The sequence below is a fragment of the Cibotium barometz genome, chromosome 31 (genome assembly GCF_041138505.1).
Source record: "Cibotium barometz isolate CiBa-2024 chromosome 31, ASM4113850v1, whole genome shotgun sequence".
In the NCBI taxonomy this organism is placed as follows: domain Eukaryota; kingdom Viridiplantae; phylum Streptophyta; class Polypodiopsida; order Cyatheales; family Cibotiaceae; genus Cibotium; species Cibotium barometz.
The window spans coordinates 40,339,294-40,361,030 of record NC_141076.1 but is presented as its reverse complement, the minus strand read 5'-3'; the positions used below and the strand labels follow the sequence as shown (position 1 = coordinate 40,361,030).

General features: G+C 41.0%; 1 protein-coding gene across 3 annotated transcripts in view; it reads left to right on the top strand.

The window, feature by feature from the left end:
• Positions 1-2,394, top strand: part of LOC147620858 (putative 6-phosphogluconolactonase 1) — a 104,148-nt gene extending 101,754 nt beyond the window's left edge. Inside the window, exons 7-8 of one of the 3 annotated variants that reach the window (XM_086825125.1) lie at positions 1,640-1,732; positions 2,220-2,394. In XM_086825125.1, coding sequence (XP_086681251.1) covers positions 1,640-1,732; positions 2,220-2,291 — 165 coding nt within the window. In that variant the 3' untranslated portion in view covers positions 2,292-2,394. Of the gene's footprint in view, positions 1-1,639; positions 2,127-2,215 lie in introns of those variants that run through there. The other 2 variants (XM_086825126.1, XM_086825124.1) reach the window with 2 other exon arrangements.
• The last annotated feature ends 19,343 nt before the right edge of the window (positions 2,395-21,737 follow it).

Below are 21,737 nucleotides of genomic sequence, written 5' to 3'. Positions count from 1 at the left end.
CTGCCAACGAGATGTTAGATCACATTACCCTTGGTGTAGACATAAGTTCCACTTTACCACATGTAGTCTGTGTCAGTAGTCAGAGCACACACATTGGAGGAGAGGTTGGCTCAAGTTCACTCTACCATATACACTCCGTGTTGGTACTCTGACCACAAACCTTGGAGGAGAGATGGTCTCAAGTTCACTTTACCACATGCACTTTGTGTTGGTGCTCTGACCACACACCTTGGAGGAGAGATGTTCTCTCTCTCTCTAGGCTGATGCAAGACCCGGCTGAGAGGAGTGACATTAGATAGAGCCACCGAGTTATGCAGAGCCTAACGCCCCCAACATAGTGGCCACCGCCCACGCTCATGTCACCTCAGGAGGATCAGAGCCATCATTTCCCTCCACCGTAGGACTTTCTCCCGCCGGCTCAGCCTCACTACATTGGGTACCATGTTGCACAGCCCTATGCGAGATATTCTTGGTTGATGCAAGAGCTTGAGGCTCTTTGTTTTTTTTTAACGGATATTTTCTTTTAGTTTTACTTTCAATGCCATGATGATGTATTCCATGCATAGCCCGACGCCCCCGACATAGTGGCCGCCGCCCACGCTCACGTCACCTCAGGAGGATTAGAGCCATCATTTCCCATCACCGCATGACTTTCTCCTGCCGGCTCAGCCTCACTACATTGGGTACCATGTTGCAGCGCCCTACGCGGGATTTTCTTGGCTGATGCGAGAGCTTGAGGCTCTTTGTTTTTTTTACAGATATTTCCTTTTAGTTTGACTCTCAGTATAATATGTGGATGTTTGTTACCACTTTTTCGACCTTTTTGTTGGCTTTCGCAATTGGCATATAATGTTTTTCATTAATGAAGGTTTTATCCCTTGATGTTAGTTAAAGTTACTATCAAATGATTTACTTTGACTTATTGATTGTAGCAGTAAGCATCACAAATTAAAATGTGAAGGTTAAGTAAAGACGTTCTGGTTTAAATCAGCAGTAGGGTATTTAGGATTCAAACACACATACACTTCTATTGCAACTCGATTTAATTTCGAGTTGGATGAAACTAGCTAGTTCAGAAGAATATGGGGTCAAGTAGACCTGTGAGCTCTGGAGGTGACAGTTGAGAAGACGCATTGGAGGATAGCAACAAGGTTATTTCTGAAAGACAACGGCATTATATTGTCTCTTTGACATGGCTAAAAGATATACTTAGGTCTGTTGAGGAGAAAGGTTAAAAAAAAACCTGTCTTTGATGTATTCTAGTGTCAGCAAGTTGTATGACTAAAATGTACAAGCAGTTTGGAAGGAAGGAAAGCAAGGTTCTTGTGCTACGGCCAATGGCTAGGGGCTCACTGGTGTGTATGCACGGGGAACTAAGAGACACAAGCAAGAGATTTACATATAGGGCAAGTGCCAAGTGTGAACGCCCAGCATCCAAGGGTGTATAGAGGACTCCTTATGCCATGTTTTTTTTTCTCACCTTGCTTATTGCTAATCAATCTCTCACCTCATTATAGTATCTATCATCTTCTTAATTGGGTTTGCTTGCATGAAGCATCAAGCAAAGAAAAGAACGACTGCTGCTAATGCCTGTGGTATAAGCTTATATTTAACCAACATCACATGCTTGATTTGGCAGGTTGCATTTGTGGCTGTGGGATCAAGTAAAGCAGAGGTTATACAACGTGTTTTAGAAAGACCTGCTCTTCCTGGTTCACTGCCTGCACAAATGGTAAGGCCATCAAATGGTGTGCTGAATTGGTTTGTGGATAAAGAAGCGGCAAGCAACCTGTCTGTTGATGCATGGGGTGATCCAAAGCGGTTCCCTGCTGTAAATTTCAGTGATGCAAAGAAAACACAGTCATTTTAGGCAGGGTTGGCAATTGGCTAGCTTGCTTGTTTTGGCAGGCACTTACAGTTTTGAAATCGTGGTCAGTAGATCGAATAATAGAGATCAAAAAAAGGGTGGCAGTTTTCATTAAGGACTCTTGCTTACCATTATGAGAGAGTGTGACCACATGAGTCTGTAGAATGCTATCCTTATCAATTGAACACTCCAACATCAGGGCACCATGTTGAACTTCTGTTTTAAAAGGCAATAGCTGCAGTTTTTCCTGCTTCATAAATGCTGGAATCTCTTCCAAAATGCTAGTCATCTGTCTTGAATCATGTTTAACTGAAATGCATAAATGTTTTGTTCTTTGTTTTTTGTTAGCCAGTTGCCAATCAAGGATATTGCAGTAACAGTGCTATCTAATACGAGGTGCAAACAGTGCATCATGATACCTTAATGGTATAAGCTCACAAGACCTAAGCATGCTTTCATCTCAAGAATGAGTGGAACTGGACCACAAATTTGTAGCCACAGGTTGCAACCCTCCAACCTTTAAGGACCCTTACCTCATACCTATCTCCTCTTCTTTAAGGCTTATTCCCATTTTTCTCTCTAATATATATATATATATATATATATATATATATATATATATATATATATTCCCTTTGAAAATCTATATTTTTGGCAATCATCCACCTCCTAGGCTCCCCTATTGATCACTTTTTAAGCAATCACCATATGTAATAGGAGTAGGAATCTTACAAGATATGGTTACTTTCCATTTAAGTCAAGGTTAAGTACTAAAGCTCATAAAAAGAAAGTTTCTTTCATAAAAGAACTTGTTTTTGTATCTCTAGCGTATGTATATTGCCTAAAGAGGAAGTTTCTTTTGCTACTGTAGACCGGAATTGGGGGAAGTAACAAAGTTGGTGATATAAAAGACCTCACTCAAGAGGCTACCTTGTGTAAATAATGAGGATGGCCTATATATTTCTTTTCCATTTTGTTGATATTAAATTCTAGTTGCAAGAGGTGGCATTCCCAACTAGGGTCCTCATGAGTGTGTGGCTAACTTTCACTTTTTTTTATGGACACTGTTAAAGTAAATGTGGTGCATTATCAGGTAATTAACCTTAGTCTTTGCCTCGTATGAATGGAAATATTTTGTTGTTTGACAAATGTGATTGATCGCAATTCGGCACCAAGTTCCAAGTCTACTGTTATCTTTGGTAGGAGTCTTGGTGCTATACTTGCACAAGGGGAGAGCCCAAATTAGAGAATGTTCTCAATTGTTTCTACTACAAGTTTTGTTGAAGTGATATCTTCAACATTTTTTGGTCTCCTTAATGAACCCTTGCAAAGCCATGATAGTAATGCCATGAAAGTCTTAGAATCAATCTTTCTTCAAGAGAAACATTTGTAAAAAATACTCATATTTCCATCTATATCTGTATATACATATAATAAGAAGAGATTTATCAAACTAACCTCCAAAGCACGGCATTGATTTTGGGGCTATGTTTGGTTCTCTTGGGTGATTTTGGATGGAAGCACAACCAAATACTAAACCCTTGAAAAGTAGCCTCTAGGTTTTTGTCTTTCTAACAAACCAAATTTTATGGGCAAGTTGGCTAGATGGATGTTACTCGTGTGAGAGTTTGATTTCACATTGGTGCACACCCCAAGAAGTCGCAAACTTCTTGTTCACATTAGATAGTGGAGAAACTATAGAATTTGGAGTACCAAATCATTCGATGGATGCAGAACTGTTTGTAGCAAAATGGTGCAATAGTATGAAGCAAATTGGTATAATGATATGCTGAGCTTCTTGCAACAAGGTATTCTTCCTAGACTGATGGTAAGGGATCAACATAAGGTGGCACTAAAAAGCAAATTGTTTAAATTAGTAATTGATTAATTGTGCAAAATGGGAGTAGGTATAATACTCCGTAGATATGTGCCAACAGATCATGAATAGTAATCCATTCTAATGGAAGCTCATCAATGCATACAACATGATTGATAGAGAGTACATTAGGAATCTCTTCAAGTACTACATTACTTGGGAGGCAAACACATGCAAACAACCCTTAGTTTTTCCCTTGCACATCAAGCATGGGATATCATGGTATTTTTTTTCAAAAAAAAAATGGGGCTATGGTTACATGACTCCTATAAACCTTTGAGGAAAGGTTGCATAGAGACATCTTGTTGCCTCTAAAACCAGGACCAACACCTTCTCTACTCATGCTTGATGTCGATAGAATAGTTTTGTGTGGCACCACACGGATCAAATTGTGCACAAGATATGATTGCTTTCTTGTATATGCAAAAAACATATGATTTTTTATTTGTTTCCTCTCAAGTTTCCTTCATCTTTGTCTCTCTTCAAGTCTCCCTCTTCATAGTTGTCTTTCCACATGGTAAGCGAAAAATTGAAACATTTCTTTGAGTGGAGAATAGAAGAATAAATGAGGGGAAAAGAACTTCAAGGTTCTTCATCAAAGATATTGCTTGCAAGAACTTTTTCTTCAAAGTTTGTTTTGTCTTTCAAAATGTGCTCTTCTTCTTAGGGATTTCCCATATTGGTTCAGTAGAAAAGGTGCTACATAATATGATTATGATTGAGGCCCATATCTGACATCTCTATGCCTACATATCTTATGTACCATATCTCATATCTCTATGCCCATATATCTTAAGTCCCATATCTCATATATTTATTCCTCATATCTTAAGTATCTTGAAACTTTCATTGATCTCATGTTTTGATTCTCAACTCTTGAAAGGTTATACGGTAGGACTACAGTGTCTCATATATTTGGTCCAAAAAATAGAACAAAACTTTAAAAACAATCTTGCATATGCTCGATGGTAGGTTTTTATTGATATACGCATAGAAGAAATATTTGCAAGCATAGTCATCAGTAACTAGCACAAACTCCATGAATATGTGTTTCTACTCAACATTTCAAAGTCATGACCATGATTATTGTTTCTTAGAAATCCATGTTGATAAGTTTTTTTGTGCCGAAAGAAAATGCCGAAATGATATGTCCACCCCACCCCAAGAAGACAAAATAAATCATTGATGCATGGTTAGAAACCTTAGAAAAGGTGATGGCTACATGGTCACTTTCTAGATAATGAAAAATTAGCCATTGCCGACCTAGCGAACAGAGGAAAAGTACACTTGTATGCAATAGAGAAGGGAGATTGCGAAAGAAGGACGATCGTTGGAGGAAGTTGTGGAGAGAAGCTTGGAATTGGAGACACGTGGAAAAACAAGTTTGTAGATAGTGAAGATTGGATTGTGTGAGCTGGACGTCAAGAAGAGAAATCGAGAAGAAGGTTGAAAGGGTTCAGAAAAAGAAATAGAGTCATGAAGTGAATGAGGAGGGAAAGAGAGACGTTTTTGGGAGGAAGTAATTCTGGAGAAGTTTGATACAACTGTTTTGTGTGAGCAAAAGACAACACGGGCTTTGTTTGAGTTGATTTGAGATTGCCTAGAGTAGAAGTTGCAATAGGTGAGTGGGTCTTGTAGGAGGTGGGTTCCCTACTAAGACCTTTGAGGCTGCAATTCTGTTGGAACTTGGACAGCTCAAAGCCTTCATCAACAATTCTCTTTAATGTTTGTTGGTGGGTGTCTGCAGAGTATAGTTACAGTTATGTTGGTTATTTTTTGTTCTTTGTGAAATCGAGAATACAAGGTTTTGCTAGGATAACTGTGCAGATGTTCTTTGGTTTCGTCGTGTTCTCTTTTTTTTGTTCTATCTCCAAATCTCAGGGATGATGAATTTGAATCAGTTTTATATATACACAAGGTAGTCTGGTTGTTTTGGTTTGATGAAATCTAATGTTTTGGATTTAGTCATGTTGTTTTGATGGAGTTTGTGAGAAGAACAACTGTGAGTGAAGAGCTAACTTGTGTTGACTCAGATCTGTATTAGGTAGTTTGTGTTTGAGTCAACAAGTTCTAAAGGAGGCAACTGGATTAACTTAGTGTCAGCACAGGGCAGTTGCTGAGGTTGTTAGAGTATTACTCGATCTTGTTTAATACTTATGAGATCCGGGCTATCAACTCAGTGTCACCATAGGTCAATTGAGGTTGTTAGAGTATTACTCTAGTCTCTTGTTTAATACTTATGAGATCCGGGCTAATAATCAGAAGTAGTTAGAAGTCAATCAAATAGGTTGAGCGTTGCTAGTGGCCTAGGTACTAGCTAAAGATTGTGTGAAGTCATAACATTAGGAAAAATATGGACTAAAAAAGGGGCCGTGTAAGAGAGCCCATGTGGTGGGGACGTGTAAGCAAAAGGCGAATACATTTGAATATAATATTTGCTTGTGGAGCCTTGGATCCCTCTTAAAGGCCCAATTTTTGTGGTGTATTAGTTTATTCTAAAGGCTGACGTGGTGTATTAATTTATTCCAATGGCGGGAATCCTAGTTCTTTTGAGCGGGAAGCTCTTTGGGTTTATCTCTTTTCCACCCTTTCTTTCCATTTCTGAGCCGAAATAGCCTGCCTGTTTCTCATTTCCCCTTCCATTTCAATGAGTGTCTCTCCGCCTCCACCTTTGAATCTGTTGCACATTCAGGAAACATTGATTTAGCACACGTCGAGCTTTGATGAGATCTTTGTGGGCGGCATTTTTGAAAGAAGATGGAAGGGGTCCTCTAGGCGAAAGAAGATGGAAGGGGTCCTCTAGGCGAGAGACCATTCGTGCGCTTCGGCAGATGAACAGGGGATCTCTCGCCGTCCTCGGACCACGATTCAATTTGGGAATACAAGTTCGAGGTGTAGAATGCTTATTCCCCATGCTAGACGAAGAAGTCCAGATTTTGAATGATCCTCACAAGGAGATGAACGACAAAATCTTGCGGTGTGTTTTGAGGTATGTGATAAAGCTCACCTTCTCCAATCCTTTTTTTTGTAACTTACACGATTCATGACAACGCGAGAAAGATAGTGTTTAATTTTACGTAAGGTTCAACTCGCGTTGTGATGAATCTAGAGATTTTTGGACCTGTTCTACAAGCAATGGTATTCTGATGCTGATTCCAATTGTTGTGCAGCTATATTATTTCAATTTTGCCTTTGGAGGTTCAGGAGCAGGTGTACCAAATTGATTCGCTGATCTCTACGTTGCTGATCAGCGATTCAAATTCTTATGTTGACATCTGTCCCTGGTTCTGGGATGCTCAAGTGGACACTGCCCGAGTCTTCTTTTTTGCATACTTCGAAGAGTGAGTAAATAAAAACCTTAGCTTTCTCTCTTGGCGATGGCGATGGTGTCGGTTTGTAGTGTGCTACGGAGACAGAGAGAATGATAGGAAAAAATTTCATGTGTCTGCATTGCTGCCTTCTCTTTTTCGAGCTTCTTTTTGGGTTGCTTTTATCAAAGCTACCGATTGGTTCTTGGGCTTTGTGTGCTGTGCCGTAACGAATTCGTTAGTTTGAGTGTGGTGAAAATACTTTTATATTACTCAAGGTCTGACAAACAAAGCTAATAAACATTATTTTATAATATGAGGGGCAGATAGCAGGCGTGACAAAGAATTTAAAATTATCATAGGACTGACACGCTGGTTTTGTTAATATTTTTTGAAGATTTAGAGTATCTCCACGTTTTGGGTGGGTTTGTACAGAGGACCCACCACCAATGAAGCCCATTGGGAGGATTTCCTGCCACTGAACCCATGTGGTTATTATTATATAGAAGTCTGAAACAGCCCCCTTTTGAGTCTAAATTTTTCCTAATGGTTAGCCTAGATCAGCTGAGGCCCAATAAGGGTTACTCCTGGGTGTTCAAGAGTGGTTTTGGTTCCTCTATATTGAAGAGGAAAGATTTGAGTTAGGTCTAACTGTCAACTCTCAGCAATCAAACATAATTTGAAGGATAAGAAATTCCAATAGACCATCAGCAGCTGTCAGCGATGGGTGTGTAGGAGGTGAGTCTTGGTGGGGTTTGAGCGTCTTGGGAGCTTAAGAGGGTCAGTGGACACAAAGGAGAGAAATTCTGCTCTAGAGGTGAGTCTTGGTGGGGTTTGAGTGTCTTGAGGGCTTAAGAGGGTCAGTGGACACAGAGGAGAGAAATTATGCTCCACTTGGGTCAGATATTAGTCAGAAGTCAGAAAAGAGTCAGGTTGGAGGCAGTTGTGTATCAGCTAATAGGCAGCAAAGATCCTCTAGGGTGATATCTTGCTTAGATGAGTGTATCCTAAGAGTTGGCGATGTGAGACGACACCTAAAAGGAAAGGTTGTGTTTTAGTTGAGGACTTCTGAATCAGTCGGTTCTGCATCAGATTTTTGAGGTAGTTACTAGCAAGTGAAGGTCAGAGAAAAGTCAGAAGAAGGTCTGCAAGTTGTTCAAAAGGCTTCTAGGGTTGTTGATATAAGGTTAGCTGATATTGGAGGACAATAAAGGATCCTGGAGGACTCATTTGGGACTGGGTTAGCATCACAATTCGGAAGCAAGTATTTTGTGTCAACATCTGATCTGTCTGTGGTGGGCAGAGAGTATTTGTGGTCATCTGAGGTCAGCTGAAGGGATATAAGGAAAGATCAGGGACATTCAAGATTAGAGCTGACCTGGGAGGACATCGAAAAGAGACATCTATACAATTTGAGGATCTTGGAGTGTGCTTAAGTGTCCATCTGTGTTAGATGAAAGCTGAGTGTACTGATGCCTTCATTTAATGTTTGTGCTGGGTTGTGGTGTAGTTGGTGATAGTTCTTCCTTAGAGTGGTGTGCTTCGAATGGGCTATAGAGGCAGGTTCTTCGAGACACATGAACATGAATACAAGAAATCTTGCTTATCTAAATGTGAAAGATACAAAACTTGCACAATACAACGAGCAAGAATTTCTTATGTTAAAGTGGTTTCCAAACTTTTTTTTTTGTATGCCATGTTGTGAGCTCCATCCTACCAACTCCATCTTATAGATATTGTCACTGTTGAGCCTAATGTTATATACATGTCAATGTTGAGGCTAAAAAAATGTTACATACATTATTTCACGATAGATTATTCTACCCTCTCGATTAAAAAGTATTTGTTGTGCATAAACATAACAACTAATGATTCTTAATTTCCTTCACATGTTATAAGAATGTAGTTTGTGGTTAAGTACACATTGGTTTATGAAAATGGAATGCAAGGCTGCAAATTAAAACGTAATTTTAGAGAAGATAAAATGTTTGAAGATGCAAAGAAGACGAAAGGCATGATAATTCAAGACGATAATGAGAGATTTAGGGGAGATTAAGTGTGTGCACAAGAATCAATAAGCTAACAATCCTCTCCAACAAAGCTTTGCACTTATGTTTGTAGTGGACTCGGTTGCCCGACATGTTAGCACACTAGAAATCACTAGGCTCCTCTCTAGGGTAGTATACCCTCAAGAGTTGGCACAAGCTAGGGAGATGGCTACCTCTTTGTCTCACTCCACTACGCACTCACACAAACTCAAGAACGGAATATAACACAGGAGTCAAGAGTGACATGCACATGCACAAGACTGAAGTTGATGAGAGTTGGAACAACACAAACTATGTATTGCATTAGGGATCCCCTCTCAGTACACCAAGTTCTCTCTTTGTACAACGGGCATGGCCCCTTGGGCCATCTCGAGCCAAGTGCTAAAAGTGGTCACTGAAAAATGCCGTTGGAGTAGGTGAGAGGCTTCAAGCATAAGTGGGTGAGCACTGCTTCAAGCAGTCAAGTGGGTAGCCAAAGATTCCCTCCTTGTGTGTAACTGGTGGTGACCCTTTGGGGTGCCTGCATTTGAAGTTCACGAACTTGGGGGTGCCTGATCTTGGGTTCACAAACTTGGGGTTGCCCGACCAAGGGCAGGGAGGGTGGCTACAAGTCCCCCACACCAATTAATCCGTTCATCGTCTCGGTGAACACTAGAAGCAAAGAGGCACTGTTAAACCAATTTTTGGGTTAACAAGATTTACCACCATTATCTTACATCAAGGAGTCACGGTAGATACACCAGGGTCATACATTCAAGATATAAAGCAATGGTGTCCAGAGCTAAAACTTGGATGAGCGCCCGTATTAGTGTGATGTAGTATTTATGGCGATTCTCGCTCTAAGAGCGTGTGGTAGCAAGTTAGGATGAAGTCCTAAGTGATGTACTTCATGGATATATTATGAGAGTAGTCATTGTAATAGCGTTAGGCCTCTTATGAGCCTAATGTGCCAAGTCGGCCACAGTTTAAGTGAGTGTGATATTCTCATACTCTGCCCCATCTGAGTTATATGAACTCTTCTTCAGCATAGCATCCAAAGGCATTTTGTCGAAGGCATAGGCATGGACTTTGACTGGTGGGAGCTGCAGAGCTTCACGGATGAGTTCTTCTATGATTAAGAGCTGCTCTGTTGTGCCGTCGGCCTTCATGAACGGTGCCACGCTTGGTGGCTTTGTCACATAAGTCTTGATATATTCTACACAGAGCTCTGTGTCAATGTTCCTTAGGAGGATCTATGCCATTCTCCCTAGGCCCACTTTCTCCAGCTTCTCCTTGGCCTCTGCCTCTTCCAAGATTTGGAGGCACTTTGGGTTGTGATAATGCAGAGTGACCTCTCCATGGGCTGTAAGGATCTCCTTGCTAATGATGGCCCCATGGAAGGCTTGGGCATATGGGCCCAAGTAGTTTAGTTTTGGTACCAGCACTCGTTTCTTCTTCTGACTTGCTATGGGGAGCTTATAGCGCTGGCTTGGGTGACTGCAAGGGTCTCTATGGCTTCTGTTTCTGAGCTCATCTGTACATGAAAAGAACATCAATCTCCAGACTGGTGGGGTAGGTACCATTCCTTTTCTTTTTCTCTCTTTTTTTTTTGTAAACTGGTTAGTTGAGATGAGGTGTGTTAGTGTAGGAGCAATAAACAAGGTGTGTTAATTGACAGGTGAATGTTGTGGCGTGAAGGTGTAGGGTCTTGGTAGTCACGTGAACCTGCAGGTCTGAGAAGTTGTCATGTGAAAGGTGGTTACATGAAAGGGATTTTGTGAGATGTTATTTTGTGAAAGTTAGTTTTGTGAAAGGGCATTACGTAAAAGGTGGTTATGTGTAAGGGAGTACAGTGAGACGGAATCCTGTGAGGTGTTAGTTTCGTGAAATGTGGTTCTGTGAAAGTTTTTCACGTGAAATGTGGTTCTATGAAAGGGAGTTCTGTGAGACAGAATCCCGTGAGATGTTGTTTCGTGAAATGTGGTTTCGTGAAAGGGAGTTCCATGAGACGGAATCCTGTGAGATATTTCGTGAAAGGTAGTTTAATGAGATGGAATCCTGTGAGATGTTCTTTCGTGAAATATGGTTTCGTGAAAGGGAGTTCCATGAGAAGGAATCCTGAGAGATGTGGTTCCGTGAAAGGGAGTTCCATGAGACGGAATCTTGAGAGATGTGGTTTCGTAAAATGTGGTTCCGTGAAAGGGAGTTCCATGAGACGGAATCCTGAGAGATGTGGTTTCGTAAAATGTGGTTCCGTGAGAGTTTGTCACATGAAATGTGGTTACATGAAAGGGAGTTTCGTGAGACGTAATCCCGTGAGATGTTTCGTGACATGTCGTTCCGTGAGAGTTTCTCACATGAAATGTGGTTACATGAAAGGGAGTTCCGTGAGATGGAATCCCGTGAGATGTTGCTTCGTGAAATGTGGTTCCGTGAGACGGAACCCCGTGAGATGTTGTGTGAGAACTATAAGTTCCGTAAAACTATAGTGAAGCATGAAGTTGTAGGTTTTTGTTGTTTCGTGAAACTACAGTTTTGGTGGTGGTGGCAATTTCGTGAAATTGCAGGTTTTTGTGATGTTATCATTTTTTATGTTTTTGTTTATCAAAAGATGCAATGCGTGCAAGTGATGATACCATAAGGAATTTTTAGAACAAATACCGAATTCAGACGATACTAATGCACATGATTGTTAACGAGCATGATACTGATGAACATAAAAATCAAAATAAAAAAGGAAAAAAGAATACAAAAAGAAAACGAGAAATGGTCCAAGCTCACACCTTAATCGATGAGACTGTTGACTAGGGTTGGAAGAACCGGGGCTCAAAGCGTGTAGCGATGGACACACGATGCGAAATGATGAAAAAGGAAAGAATTTTTGAATTTATAACACAGTCATCCGACAGGGTTGGCGGACAGGGCGGTTGCCTTAATAAAGAAAGCCACGTGGCATCTTGTAATTAGCCCATGTGAGAAGTGATCGTTTCACGGCGTGAACTTTTTTGAGCCAGTTCACAGCGTGAACTGCTTTGAATCAGTTCAGGCATGAACCTTTGAGGATTGGCTCACGGCGTGAACTTCTTTGAACCAGTTCATGGCATGAAATTTTTAGGATTGGCTCATGACGTGAACTTTTTTGGATCATGAATGTGCAATATTGATACCTTCTATTTTTTTCTTCCTACTCAGTCATTCAAACATGCATTAAATGGGTGAATCTACCCATTTTACCTTATATCCATTGGGCAACAAATGATACCTTCATCTTTATTGCCATGGAAACCAAGGTAACACCTTGGCACTTCGGGGTAGGTGTTGATGCTGGCATTTTAGCTCTGTGTGGGAGTTTTTTGTTCTTCCTACCACCCAACTGAGCAATGTTGTTACTGGGTCCTATGGGTGGGGGCTTTTATCTGTGTCCTTTGGCTGAACTTCTTTGTTTCTTTTTGGGTATTTGTCCAGCTCCTTGATTGAAGTGGTTGCTGACATTGCTTTGGCAATCCTCAACCCATCTTGTTGAGTTGTTTTCCTCCTCCATACCAATGTTTGTGTAGTTTTAGTAGCATTGGCTTTAGTTGGGTGTTGGTGCTGCATGCTTTTACTACCCTTTCCTTTGTTACTAGAACACTTTGTGATGGTGGCCAAGCGGGGTTTGGGTACCCACACTGCCGTATTTCCTTGGTAGTATCCTTGTGCTCATAGTAGTAAATCCTTTCGGACCCATTTGTTATGAAGGCCTTGTGGGATGTTGGTATGTCTGGAGTACTGCCAACTTGTTTGTGAAGGCCAAGTCTGATTTTTTGCTCCTTTGTGAATCTTTTTTATTGTCTCCATATTATCCTTCTTCTCCTTCTTGTGGGGCTGGTTTTTGAGTGGAACCTTAGGCAACCAGTTCTGTGTACCATGTGACTTTAGGTATTGTTTGTGTAGGCTTTGTGGGACTGATGCTTGTTTTGTCTTATGAGTTGATGTTGTTGTGCTCAGTGTCATTCTTTCATCAATCATGATCTGTTTCTCTATGTTTGTCAGGCTCCATAAGGGTATGGACGTGACATTGTTGGCCTCGTTCAACAGCACTGTCCTCTTCTCCCATTGGATATTACATTTGTTGGTGTAAATCCAAGATCGTCCTAGGATCATTTCCTCTTCCATGGAACCTACAGGCATGACAAACACTTTCCCAACCAAGGAATTATTTTTGATGAAAATGTTAACACTTAAAAATCCCTCAACTTTCATAGTTATCAAGTGTACACTGCGTACTTGTGCATCTATGGGTTCAAGGTGTGGTTTATCTAAGGCTACCCATGTCTCATATAAGATCACGTTATGACTTGATCCTGTATCAATTAGTGCAATGCTCATTGCATGGCCTTTAGTTGTAGTGAGTTCCACCTTGAGTCATGCTGGCTCAATGTTCAGTTCCTCTTTGTCCAAGAGAGTCAAGGAAGCCATGTTGACGTGTAACATTCTCTTCTGGAGCAATTGTTAGCTTTGGTCTCCCTTGCCTTAGTCTCTTCTTGAGCTTGCTGGGTTTTTTCCTTTGCGAGCTATTTTTGTTGTTTTAAGAGATGTTCTTGCAAGAGCATCTCTTGGGTCAGTGGTCCAAAATATTTTTTGAGTTTGCTTCCATTCACGTAACCCTCCATCTGTATGTCATCAATTGTCTCAATTCTAATCGACCTTGGAGGTGTGATCTCAGACACTCGAAAGGGTCCCAGGCCTTTGTATTTGAGTTTCTTTTTTCTAGTGCTTCCTACACCATACATGAGAACAAGGTCCCCCATTTCCACTTCTTTTTGTTTCAAATTTTTATCAAACCAACGTTTCTTGTGTAGTTTCTCGACCATGACTCAATGCGATGCAATTAGCCTGGTCCTGGTCATCAAGCTTCTCTAAATCGATTAGCCTTTCAGCTAATGCATTCTCCATCAGACGTTCTTGCACTGCAATCCTTAAGCTTGGAACTAGGTATTCCATAGGCATTACTGCATCAACACCATAAGCTTGACAGGAGGAGGGAGTGTATCCCATCACTACCTTATATGATGTTTGATATGCCCATAGGGCCGATGTCAGCTTTTGTTCCCAGTCCCGTTCGACTTGCTTCCAAGGTCTTGGTCAAATAGTTCACAAAATTTTGTTTGTACTCTCTGCTTGACCATTAGCCTATGGATAATAAGGTGATGATTTCCAATAGACCACTAAGATTCCAGAAAGTAAGTGATCAATCACCTCATTAATAAAATGTGAGTTGCGATCACTAACTAATTCTAATGGGCAAGCCAAACCTCGAGATAATTTGGTCATATATAAGAATTTTGTTGTTGTTCGTGCATCAACTCGCTTAGAAGCTGGCCTCTGCCCATTTGGTGAAATAGTATGTGGCCACGATCACATAGCAGGCTTATGATGGATGTGCTGCTGGATGAATAGGTCCAACAAAATCTACTCCCCATTTTTTAAAGGGTTGTCTTACAATAATAGGGGGTGAACGACATCTTGTCCTTTTGTTGTGGAATAGCAAAACACTAACATTCTTCACACCTTTTGGCAAATTCTATGGCATCTCTGAACAATATGGGCCACCATAATCCTGCTTAAAGTACATTCGAGCCGTGACTTTCCCAAAAAATGCCCTCTTGCTATCCCTCAATGAGCTTCATCTATGAAGACGAACTTGTCTTCTCATGCATCTTCTTAGAACATTGTCTTTACCCAGCTTATATAGTTCTCTTGCAATTAATTGATAAGGTGTAGCAAACTTGATAAGCCACCGCATTTTATCTTTGTTCAAGGGTGTTTCCACGGAAAACCATAAGCTAGATAATTAGATATCTCCTCGCTCCATTCGGGTACCATGTCCAGTTTGAACAAACAAGCATCAGGGAGATCATCTTCAACGCCCGTTGCTGTTTTCCCATTTGGAATTCTTGACATATGATCGGCTGACACATGCTATGCCCCTTTTCTTACCGTAACTGTAAAGTCAAATTCCAACAATAATAGCAACCATCATGTGATTCTTCCCATGGTGCAAGGCTTATTCACTAGGTACAATAAGTCCACGAAAAATACAAATTTGGTAGTGTCGATACTTCTTGATAGCGTAAACCATGGCCAATCCTTCTCTCTCTATGGTGGTGTAGTTCACTTCTGCATCATTTAATTGATGACTAGCGAAGCAGACTGGATAGTGCAATTTGAACTCATCGACCTAGGCTAGTACGCATCCAATAGCAAAGTTTGATGCATCGATATGCACATGAAATATGAGGTCCCAATTGGGGGGTCATAGAATTGGTGTGCTAGCCAATGCCTTTTTTAGTTGATCATATGCTTGCTAGTATTCCTCAGTCCATTCAAAGACAATGAGTAGCTTGTACAATGGCTTGGCGATTTCAGCATAGAAAATTATGAAGCGACGGTAATACCCAACGTGGCCCATAAATCTTTGCATACCTTTGTAGTTAGTGGGCGGTGGTAGCTCCAATATTAACTTTACTTTGCTATCATCCGCCGTGGATATGCCATTCTTTGTTGAGACAATGTGTCCCAATATCACACTATGCTTGACCCAAAATTGGCACTTTAAAGGGTTCAGGGATATACGATATAATCGACATCGCTTGAACACCTTCCTTGAGCAAGCTAGATGGTCCGCCCATTGAGAGTGTGCACAAAGATCATCAATGAATACCTCCAACCACTTTTGCAAGTAATCCTTTGAAGGCTGTGCACATCAATCATTGGAATGTTACTGGAGCATTGGTGAGATTGAAGGGCATGACTTTGTATGCAAATGTCTCCCACATTGTATTGAAAGTTGTCTTATGCTAGTCTTCTGGTGCTATTGACACCTGCTTGTAGCTGGAAAATCCGTCCAAGAAGCTATAAGCTTCTTCAGCAGCCACTCTCTCAAAAACATGTTCCATATAGGGTAATGGATAATAGTCTTTCCTAGTAGCTGCGTTGACCTTTTGAAGATCAGTACATACCCTAAGTTGTTCATTCTTTTTTTGGCACTATTACAATTGGCGAGATAACCAATCCGTGTGTTCTATCTCATAGATGAAATCTGCAGCAAATGAGCTTGTCTATTTCCTCCTTTACAATTCCCGCATACTTAGGATTCCTTTGGTAGGGTTTCTACCTAGTTAGTCTTGATCCTTCCATGATTGGAATTGTATGCTATACTACCTCAAGTGGTACACCCTTCATCTCCTTGTAATTCCAGGCGAAACAGTCCTTAAATTTTTAAGGAGGGCAACGAGCTCCTCTTCTTCAACCGAAGTCAAGTCCTTAGCAGAATACAGGTTTAGCATCCTCCCATGGTCCCGCAATATCAACTTCCTTAACTTCTGTCGGGCCATGGTATGATGTGGATAGCCCATCCTCCTTAACCCTTCTTGCCATTAGCCAGACCACTTTTTTGTTCATTTATACGTTTTGAAGTGGTCTGGTATTAAGAGCAAGTCTGGTTTATCCTCATTCTCACTTTTTGTTTTAGCCATGACTTTTCTAGCCTCACGTTCGGCTTCTACCAAAGCTTTATTCTATTTTTATGCCTAGCTTTCATAAGCTTAGGTGTTTCTAGCTCTTGAAGGGTGACTTTCTCCTTGTGTTTTCCCTTCAGTGATATCTTACTCAATTCCTCACCCCAATTCTTGGAAAACTCATCGTGTACCTTAGTGGACTCAAGGTATCTCAGCCATTGGGCATCCGTGGATTTTCTTCGTAAGGGCATTTCGTCAGGTAATATATCATTTCTATTTTTGCCATCTTCTAAGGTGTTGAGCGCTGGTACGGCTTTGTGTTACCTTCCCTTCTATGCTAGAGGTCTAAAGGTCTCCTCTTCTGATTCTTCATCAATGGGTTGCCAATTAACCATACAGACAGAGGTTGTAGGGATAGTTCTAGATTCCACATATTGGGTCCCCCTAGGTTGCATCACATCTATGGTAGCTAGCACATGCATCCAGTTTTCACCGAGCCGAAGGAAGTGATGCATACATTTTCGTTTTCTCTTCTTCCTTAGAAATTTCCACCATGGGTTGGCATGGATGTGGTCCGCTCCATTGGTGACTGAATCATTACCGAACAATTTCTCTTCCATGGGGTGTGCTTTCCACGTTCTCAGATCTATCTTTAAAATTTGTAAATCCCTACACACATACATGTGATCTAATGCCCAATCATGCACCAATTTTCACTCCCTCATGAAGGGTCTCCCCAATATTATGTCATATGAGTCGAATCGGCACAGAAAATCCATTACCACAAATATATGATGGTAGAGAAATGTAAAGAGTTTGAGTTTCACATTCTCCAAAAGTCCAATGGGAATTAAAGATGTTCTGTCAGCCATTTGCCCTTTTTAGGTCGCGTTTTTCCCATTTCTCCCATCAACGTTTTTTGTGATGATGCTAACCCCCGCCCCACCATCTAGGATAGCCAGTGCTTGGTACCCGCCATGATGAATCCGGATTGTAGCATTTGTGTCATCACATTTGTAATAACCACCCAATTGATTAACTAGTATCTTGACGACTCGGGTTTTCCTTGTGTGTCTTAGGGTTCTTTTTGCCAGAGGTGGCAGATCCTCCTCTATAGTATCGGATGGATTCACCCCACCTTGTACCCATTCCGTTATGTCTGTCCATAGGGTTGGTGAACTGCATAATAGTTTCCCTAATGGCATTTTTACAAGCGTGGACAGTACAGCAACGAGACTTCCTATGTCTCTAGATTCTCTGGTGATTGAGGGTTCTCCCCAAGTGTGTGTCTTGTATTCATCCATAGGGAAGGAATGGATGGACTCACCCGCAGTGCATTTTCCTAAAAAAATTTGGACATTGTGTTTTCTTGAGATCCCTCTTCTATTTCTTCTGGATATGGAGTAGGTACGTCCAATTCCCTTTCCCTTGTTGGCTCATTCATGGATACATCGTATCCCTGACCCAGTTAGCCCTTATCTTGGCTTCATGAAGCCGTTGACATTCTTCTACTTAGTCCTTGGCATCTTCAAGCTTTCTTATCTCGTCATCATGGACATTGGGGTACTTACCGACTCCTTTAGGGGTGGATGGTCTCTCCCTTTGCTCCTCTAGGTCTGGCTCTTTGTGGTTGATCCCTTAATCCCCTTCTTCTCTCGATTGGATGGATCCAGTGTCGATCATATACTCTTCGGATCCATCTTAGATTGTGACCCTTATGTTACCCTTACCCACTTTTTTCACTCCTCCTGCGAGCCAGTTCTAGAAATGGTCACATCTGCTCGGTTCTTCCCCTTGTCTCCCAATTGGGCTTGGGCACGTGTGAGGACATTGAGTGGTATGATATTTCCAAGTTGCACACTAATGGTTTGAATGGTGGCCTGATTCAAAGTGAAAACCAAACCACTTGCGTGATATGGGAAATCCTTGATCAAATGATCAATACCACATTTAGTACAAGTGAGTACTGTCATGTCATTGGGCAAAGCAATCATTTGTTGGAGTTGGCACGTATGAACAACATTCTTGTTTGGGCACTCAATCAGCAATTCGATGCAACCCTCCGCGGACCAAAACATTGTAGCGGTCCTCTCCTCATGTTTGAGTTCATATCCTTGCCCTTCCATTATACCGTGGTTTGAAACACAGGTACTGGTGTGTTATTCTGTATGACATAGAATTTTTGTGTGACCTCTATAGCTTCTTCATAGTACTCTCTGCTAAGTTCTACTTCATGCACCATATCAATATCTTCTGATGGTTCTTCAATCAATACTTGGTTGATTTTAGCCTGTGGTGGTTGTGGTGGTAGAACCGGTGGTGGTAGAGGTGAAGTATCATGTACCCGCAACATCTCCCTAGGTAAATAGGAAGAGTTGGGTTGTCCTATGGCTATAGTGATTTATCTAGGTGGTGCTGGTAAAACCAATGAAGCTCTAGGTGCTGGCAACTGTGCAACAGTTTGGAACCTTGGATATCTACACATTGAAGTGTCATGATTCCCTAATTTTACATAGTGTACACAATAGAGTAATGGCCTTGCTCTTAATTGTGGACATTCGGTGGTAGTGTGATTCAATCTACACATAGAACACCACACCAATTCCCTATGGGGGTAAAGATGGTTATGCCCATTCCCAGATGTTTTTCTTCCCTCCTTTACCTTCAATTTCTCTAGTATTGTGTTACTGAGCTCGTCTATAGTCATGTTTTCGACTTGCTTGCTCCAAGTTCCAATCTCTTGGTGACTCAAAACACGCGAAGTCGTCGTTGCTTTGAAGATATTCTGACATCTTTCGGTTGCGACAATTCCAGCATATTATCTTCATATTCAATTGCCAGTTTGCAACATGCATCTAGAGTGGTTGGTTGGGCTAGTACTAGTAATCAAGGCAATATCGTCACAGTTAAAAGTCTCCCGTAGTTTACACCTTGAATTTAAGTGCTTAAGATGAGACACATAGTCTCTCATCGACTCCGTTTCTTTTGTTTGATATTGTGCAGTTGTACCACAGGAGGGCTCCATCTGTCACCACTTCTGGCAAAGCTCTCATAGCACAAAGGAGGATTGTGTCCTATTATGAGAAAATGCCTTATATACAATTGGCCTTTATTCACACTTGGGTACCCAAAACTTACTAACTAAGACCTTGGGTGGCTAATATCTCATGATGTACAACTTTTATTCAACACCTTATTCATACTTGGGTGCCCAAAACTTACTAAGACCTTGGGTGGCTAATATCTCATGATGTACAACTTTATATTGCCTTTTCATGACACTTATTAATGTCCTCAAATAGAGGAGAATATTTGTTAATCCAAAATGGGATTAACATCCCCCCTACCTGATGTAGGTTATGTCCTCAATCATTAGAATCTGTTACCTAGGCCGAAAGACCTAGTTCGTTGAACTCATGCCTGTAAAAGTTACGACGTGATTAACGATTTTTAAAGGTTCTTCGAAAGGTGGAGTGAGAGGTCCAGAACCCTATGTCGACCATATCTTCAAAAGTTATATGCATGTAGCTTGGAAGACACCTTAGGCGATGATAGTATAACATCATGCCTCTTTCATTTGGCCCCGTGTTCATGTCGAAAAGGAGTTGCTCTCTGCACTAAAGCCATCATACTGCTGCTTTTGTTGATTGAGAAGCACTGTGATCAACTTCAAAAACCTGACAATTGCCACGATATTTGGATCTGGAATTACGACGCTACACTCCTATCCATGTCAGCATTTGTTGTTGTTGTTGTTGTTGTGCTATATCTGTAAATGTTGCTAGAAAAAATTACCCTGTTGCTTTGCATCATGGAACTGAAGTGGGTGTTAATCCCATTTTGGATTAACAAGTATGCTCCTCCAATTAAGGACATTAATAAGTATCATGAAACAACACTATAAAAGTTGTACATTATGAGATATTGGCCACCCAAGACCTAGCTAAGTAAGTTTTGGGCGCCCAAGTGTGAATAAGGGGCAAATGTATATAAGGCATTTTCTAAAGACACAATCCCCCTTTGTGCTATTGAGAGCACTTCTTTGTGTCTTGCGAGAGATTGAGAGAGAGCATTCTAGCATTTGTGCCTCTTCTATGCTTGTATGATACATGCTTGTGTGGGAGAGTGAGAGAGAGTGATTGCCTTATACGACGATGTGACTCTATGGTGTGACAGTGTGGAGGTGGAACTTGGATGTTTGGAGCTTAACAAGTGAGCTTGGTGGCCTCAAGGGAATCAAGTTCGAAACATTGGTAAGTGCCCTACGAAAGTTGTGTTCTATTACTCATCCTTTAAGTGAATGCATTGAGTTCCCTCTTGTAGGTGTGGTAGCCCATAACATTTTTTGTGCCGTTGCCGAGGAAACACCTTTGTGTCTTCCTTCCTCTTGGATTTTCAGCTCCGATTGCATAAGATTCATGATTTCCTTTACATTTTAGTAGTGCATTGTGTAGGAAATGAATGGATAAGATTTGTGTGGAAGTAAAAAATCGTGAGAAATTGGTTGTGTTTATTGTGTATATGTATGGTGGAGTGGTATTAGGATAGAGATTCACTGTTTTTTCTAGTTAATTTTGATATTTGCATCACTAGGATCATCAACGTGAACAAGTAGGTTGGTGTTCTGTTTTTATTCTTTTTCAAAAATAAAAAAAATAAAAAAAATAAGGAGCCATTGACTATGCCTTGAACTGGTATTTCACTCCGTAGATGTGGCACAATTATTTTGAGAACTGTTGGATAAGTATTTTGCACCCAGAATCACATTAGTCGACGCGAGAAGATCCTATGTGAAACTGTAGGAAATGTTCACGCCGTGAACCGCTTTCTGCAACTTCACGCCGTGAACCGCTCCTGACATTAGAAGCGCGATTAATGTTGCAATTCACAGGATTACCATGCCACCCAAAAATAGGTACCCTTATCCTGAAACTTGTGACGCCATGAGGTCTGACAAAAATTAAAAAACATGAAAGTGTAGAAGTTTGTTCACGACATAAACTATTTTAGAACTCTTCATGGCGTGAACCAATTCGTTCACAACGTGAACCATTTTAGAAACTTTCACGGTGTGAACCATTTTTTGTTCATGATGTGAACCCATTATTTTTCATGACGTGAAACCTTATCTCTTGACGGTGTGAACTTTTTCCTGCAATC